Source organism: Marmota marmota, unplaced genomic scaffold (assembly GCF_001458135.2).
Source record: "Marmota marmota marmota unplaced genomic scaffold, marMar, whole genome shotgun sequence".
NCBI lineage: Eukaryota > Metazoa > Chordata > Mammalia > Rodentia > Sciuridae > Marmota > Marmota marmota.
In genome coordinates, this window is record NW_025999899.1 from 3,048,810 (window position 1) to 3,054,715 (window position 5,906).

Genomic DNA, 5,906 nt, shown 5'->3' on the forward strand with positions numbered 1-5,906 from the left:
TTGTGCTAAAGTGCACATAAAAATAAAAGCATCTTGACCATTTTTAAGTGTTCAGCTCAAAATTGTGAAGTACATCCAACTGGCTGTGCAACCAATCTTGCAAAACTGAAACTGTGTACTTAGTAAACAACAATTCTCTTTTTCCCTCTGACACCCTTGCCACCACCTTCTATTTTCCATCTCTTGTGAATTTGATTACTTTGGGTACTTTGTGTAAGTGGAGTCTTATAGGATTTGTCTTTTTGTGACTGACTTATTTTGGTTAGCATATATTAAAGCTTTTTTCTTTCTTTTTTTTTTTTTGTTTTAAAGAGTAGGTTTTGAAGGACTTGATTGATTTTTAAGTATAAATGTTGGCAGCATTTTTCACTTTGGTTAAAAATGTAATTATTCACTGCATCCTTGGTGTAGCCTAGTGGTTCCTAAATCTATATGGGAATCATAAATCATGTTTTAAAAACCATACATCCTCCTGGGCTGCATGTCAGAATCTCCTGGAGCCCTGTGGTCTGTGTATGTGCGTGTGTGTGTGCGTGCGTGCGTGTGTGTGTGTGTGTGTGTGTGTAAATAAATGTATGTAAAGTATATATAAAATATATATACATATATAAATGGTTTTTTGTACCAGGGATTGAACCCAGGGGCACTCAATCACTGAGCCACATCCCCACCCTTTTTTATATTTTATTTAGAGACAGGATCTTACTGAATGGCTTAGGGCCTTGCTAAATTGCTGAGATTGACTTTGAACTTGTAATCCTCCTGTCTCACCCTCCCGAACTTCTGGGACTACAGGTGTGCACCATCTTACCTGGCTGTATTTTTTTTTTAAGTCCCTGTCAGTCACAACTAGTCCACAGTTGGTCCTGACTTGCATCTGGCGATGTCCTCAACAGGCTGGAGTTTAGATGTATGGATCCAAGGCAGCCTTTATCTTGTCAGTCCGGGCCCCCAGGGTGACTGTTCATGGGGTTTAATGTTTGAGGGATTTGAATGTCTCTGCCCTGATGCTGAGAAGTGAGTAAGGCCCTTGTCTCCTGTGTCTCCTGAACAGTTTTATCCAAGCTATGCTTGTGATACTGTCTGTCTTCTTGTACTTGTTTGCCTACAAAGAGAACCTCGCCTGCCTCGTGCTGGCCATGGCCCTGGGCTGGGCGAACATGCTCTACTACACATGCGGCTTCCAGTCCATGGGCATGTACAGCGTCATGATCCAGAAGGTACGCAGGGAGCTGCACAGGTGGGAGGGCCCTCAGAGGGTGCGTCTTTTTTAGGTGGGTAAACTGAAGTCTGTAGAGAAAAAGGGCTTAACACATGGCAGTTGATCCATGGCTCCTTCTCCCGAATGCCACAGTCTTCCTTGGCTTTTGGTCACACTTTAAGTGTCCACATCTTACAATTCCCAAGCTTGTTGGATGTAGAGAAGGAACACATTTTGTGAAGGAAGTTCTCATCCCTGGGCAGTGGTGTGCTGGAAAATATGTAACAATTGCTCTGTAATGTATTTGTGTGTGTGTGTGTGTGCACGCACGTGTAAACCAGCATATGTGTATAAATACATACGTTTATTGCATGCAATATGCTTTAGTATAAGTTCCACATAGCTAATTGAGTCTCACAGAATACTTAGTTTTTAATTAAACTCTTTCAAATCTGTTGCCAAACTGCAATTGACAAATGTGTGTTGTTCCAGTTTATGTTTTATTTTGTAAGCAGTTAAGATGAGAGTGAAACAATGAAGACTTAAGTTGAAACTTCACTAGTTTGTCCATGGCTGGGCAACTTCTTTCCTGAATAGGATAATTGTTTGCAGATACTGGAAGGCCCTCTTGTTGCTATTTGTGGGCTATTTATAATGTAACAGCTATGGACATTTTGAAGTTGAAGCTGCCTTCACATTTTCTCTATCACTGATTTAAATACACACATAGACAGCAATAAAACAGTGAGTCAATCTGATTTGTAGTGTTTACCACTCTTCCTGCTGTCAAGCTCCACCATGGCTGATTTCCTGTTACTGACATTATGTTGCCAAAGACAGAAATTGGGAAGAGATATGCAGTTACACATCCTTATGTAGTGTTTCCAACATGGGGCTACAACAGAGGTAAAAAAAACCTCAAAAACATAGATATTTGTAAAATGTAGTAAAATAATCAGGGAATGATTAGTTTTGAACATTTATTATCTTTATTTTTAATATGTTTATATTATGTTTTGCAAAAAAGTTGATTTCTTTTTCCTTTGCTATATTGAGAAACCATTGACAAATAAAATTGAAATTTAAGGTGTACTGTGTGAGGAATATGAATATATATATATAGTGATATATATATATATATAGTGGTATATATATATATAGAGAGAGAGAGAGAGAGAGATATAGTGATATACACACACACACACACACACACACACACACATACATACATACACACATTGTGAAATGTCGCCAGGACAGGGGTCTTGAGAAGGTTCCCCAACACGGAGGTGAATGTCAGCTTGAGCCATGAAGGTCCTTGATGTCACTGCAGAAAGGAATTTAAGGATGGGTCAAAGTGAGACACAGATGGAATTTACTGAGAGAAAGAAGGTAGTAGACATTCTGAGAGACAGGGTAAGGGTGACTAGTCTTAGGCATATTTATACATGTCAAATCTGTAGTGCAGAGACTTGGTCTAAGAGGGTGTTTTCAGTTCTTTGGGTCTCTGACTTGATATGTTAACCATTACCTGCCAGGGGTCATTTTCCTTTCTTTGTTTTTGAGGAAAAATCGCTAATAATTTCCCCATGGAGTTTTTATCGATCTGCTTTGTGGATTGAAACAGTACTACACTGGGGTAATACTGAGGGCTCGATTAAGAGCACGAAATGTAGATGCAGTAATCAGATTCCAAAATATATATATCAGATTCCAAAAATATAAATCACAAGGATATCTACTTGTGGAAGAAAGATATCCTCAGACTTCTTTTTCCTTTAGATCCAGGTCAGGAAAGAAGTTATTGACAGACTCAAGGAATAAAGTCTAATGGTTTACTTAATTATTTTGTGACCGAAGTTTGTGAAAGTGACCTTTAAATCTGGACTTTTAATCCATGGTAAAGTGGACTTTAGATCTGGACTTTAAGTCATGGTGACTCTTGGTTTGTCCGACATGTCTCCTTTCTATCTATCCTTATGTTTTCTACCTCAAAATGATCATCCATTTCAAGTTACTTAATGCATCCATTACCTTGCATAGTTACTGTGTGTGTGTGTGTGTGTGTGTGTGTGTGTGTGTGTGGTGTTGAGAACATTCAAAATCTACTCTTGGCACATTTCAAATATACAAATTGGTACTGTTAACTACAGTCTGAAGCTGTACGTTAGATCTTTAGAACTTAATTGTCTTATAATGAAAAGTTTGATTTAGTTCTTAAAAATGACTGTGTTTCACAAACATCTCACAAAATTTACAAAAATTTAACTGTCTAACAGCCAGCTCACAAAATTCATGAGCATTCAACATTCAGCTCTTGGGAGCTGGTATGAGCTGGCTCCAGCATGCCACTGCTTCCAGGTGGGTCGAGGACTCCAGGTAGGAGACCCTATCGGGAGAGGGAGAGGGTAAACAGGGCCTGAGTTCAGGAGGTGGGGGAGAAGAGAACCTGGGGCTGACCCCAGGACCAGAAGGCTTCCTGGAGGAGGCAGAGGCAGAGCTGAGTCTAGAGCATCAGGAGGGTTCTGCTGGGGGAAGGGAGAATGGCCTGAGTGAAGGCAGGGTTAGGGCCCAGGGCTGGGAAAGGAAGGGAAGAAGCAAGGAGATCAGCAGATGGTGAATAGGTGCTCACGCCTTACACTTGAATCCTGTTTCTTTATAGGTCATTTTGCATGATGTCCTGAAGTTCTTGTTTGTATATATCGTGTTCTTACTTGGATTTGGAGTAGGTAATCGCTTCATAAATAATAGTAGCATTTGTAAAGCACTTTATGTAGATGTCAAAATGACACAGCACACGCAGCCCTGGCAACAATTACACCAGCTCCTGATGAGTGGGGCACCTGTTGCTCTCAGTGCTTTCTAAACAGCATCTTTTACTTCTCTCAACAACATGATCGAGTGGGAATCATATCCCCATCCTCTAAGCCTCAAGTAACCAAGGCTGGGAGACCCAGCCTGTCACTCTTACCCATCCACACGGAGGCAACTGCCACCCACTTTCACATCCTTCATCTTCGTTGGCCCTCACAATCCAGGATAGGCCCGGCAAGCATTTTAAGCTCTGTAGTACAGATGGGGAAACTGGAGTTCACAGAGATTTGATGGATGATCTTCAAAAAATAGGAGCACAGCAAAAGTGAGGCACTCAGCAACTCAGTGAGATACTGTCTCTAAAGAAAATACAAAATAGGGCTGGGGATGTGGCTCAGTGGTTGAGTGCTCCTGTGAGCAAGGGCTGAACAGGGGGTGGAGGAGGGAAAGAAGAGCTTGGTTCTGTTAGGCATGAAGGCTCCTGCAGGAGCTCAGGGTGGAGAAACCAGCCTGATAAGGCCTTCGGGGTCCAGAGGGAAGAGGCAGAGGTCTGCAGTGTGTGTGTGTGTGTGTGCGCGCGCGTGTGCAAATGTTGGGTAATTACCCAGAAAGGCAGAAGCAAGCATCCCCTTATGTCCCTTTTAGCCCTGGCCTCGCTGATCGAGAAATGTTCCGAGGACAACAAGGACTGCAGCTCCTACGGGAGCTTCAGTGACGCGGTGCTGGAGCTCTTCAAGCTCACCATAGGCCTAGGCGACCTGAAAATCCAGCAGAACTCCACGTACCCCATCCTCTTCCTGTTCCTGCTTATCACCTACGTCATCCTCACCTTCGTCCTCCTCCTCAACATGCTCATCGCCCTGATGGGAGAGACAGTGGAGAATGTCTCCAAGGAGAGTGAGAGGATCTGGCGCCTACAGGTGAACTGAGCTGGGCAGTGACTCGGTGTGGAAAGCTCCCCAGGGACTTGGCTCAGCACCTGGTCATCAATCACCATCAGCACCGCTGGGTCTGGGGCAGGGCCTGGGAATCTGCATAAACCAGGTCTGAGGAAGCCTTAGTCCAGGTTCTTTGAGTACAGGGTGTAGGGAATGTGGCACGTATGAGAGAAACCCAGCCTTATGGGGATATTCTGCTCAGAGTCAACAGTGTGCTCTGTGGACGCTGAAGTGTGACTTAGATTGCATTAAGAGAAGTATAAGCTACAGGACAATGGAGATGACAGTTTTTACTGTGCTTTATCCTGGCCTTAACACTCCTCCCTTGTTGAGGACTCCAACCCACAGGATGGGTCCAGAGATGATGACCAGGTTTGGGAGAGGACTGGAGACTGTGCCTCATAAGAAATGGTTGTTGAAACTAGGGTCGAAGAAGGAGAGAGTTCTTTCAGAAATCTGCCAAGCTACCTTGAAAGAGGGAGCAGCCCCCTTCTGTGGCCCCAGAAGGCAGAAACGAGGTACACGGGGTGGGGGTGGGAAATGATAGGGAAGACAGTCTTTGATTTGCCACAAGAAGATTTCTAATCATTATGACCTTCTTAACTGGGACTGTCAAAGATGTTCAGGAGCAACTGGGCAAATTATGAGCAGGAGAACTGCAGAGGGAATTCCAAACCTGGGAGGAGGTGTGGGACTACATGACCTCTGAATTTCCCCCAGATGAGATTCCAGGATCCCAACACTTTCAGATAGGAGGCTCCTGGACTTTCAGAGACATTATTTACATCAAATCTCTGACATTATTTAACTCAAATCTCTTTCTCAAACTTTCTGCTTTTTTGTGTTTGAATTCTGTAGGTTAGCTCAGGATCTATGTATTAAGCCTCCAGCGAGGCTGCAGGGGACTGTTTGATGGTTTGTGTGCACTTTGTGTGTGTGTGTGTGTGTGTGTG

The 5,906-nt window shown here is 43.2% G+C and overlaps 1 protein-coding gene across 1 annotated transcript in view; it reads left to right on the forward strand.

Moving 5' to 3' along the window:
• Trpv3 (transient receptor potential cation channel subfamily V member 3) overlaps positions 1–5,906 on the forward strand; it is a 34,020-nt gene that overhangs the window by 20,507 nt on the left and 7,607 nt on the right. The window contains exons 11-14 of the mRNA XM_048798417.1: positions 956–971; positions 1,027–1,220; positions 3,864–3,930; positions 4,661–4,935. Coding sequence (XP_048654374.1) covers positions 956–971; positions 1,027–1,220; positions 3,864–3,930; positions 4,661–4,935 — 552 coding nt within the window. The remainder of the gene's footprint in view (positions 1–955; positions 972–1,026; positions 1,221–3,863; positions 3,931–4,660; positions 4,936–5,906) is intronic.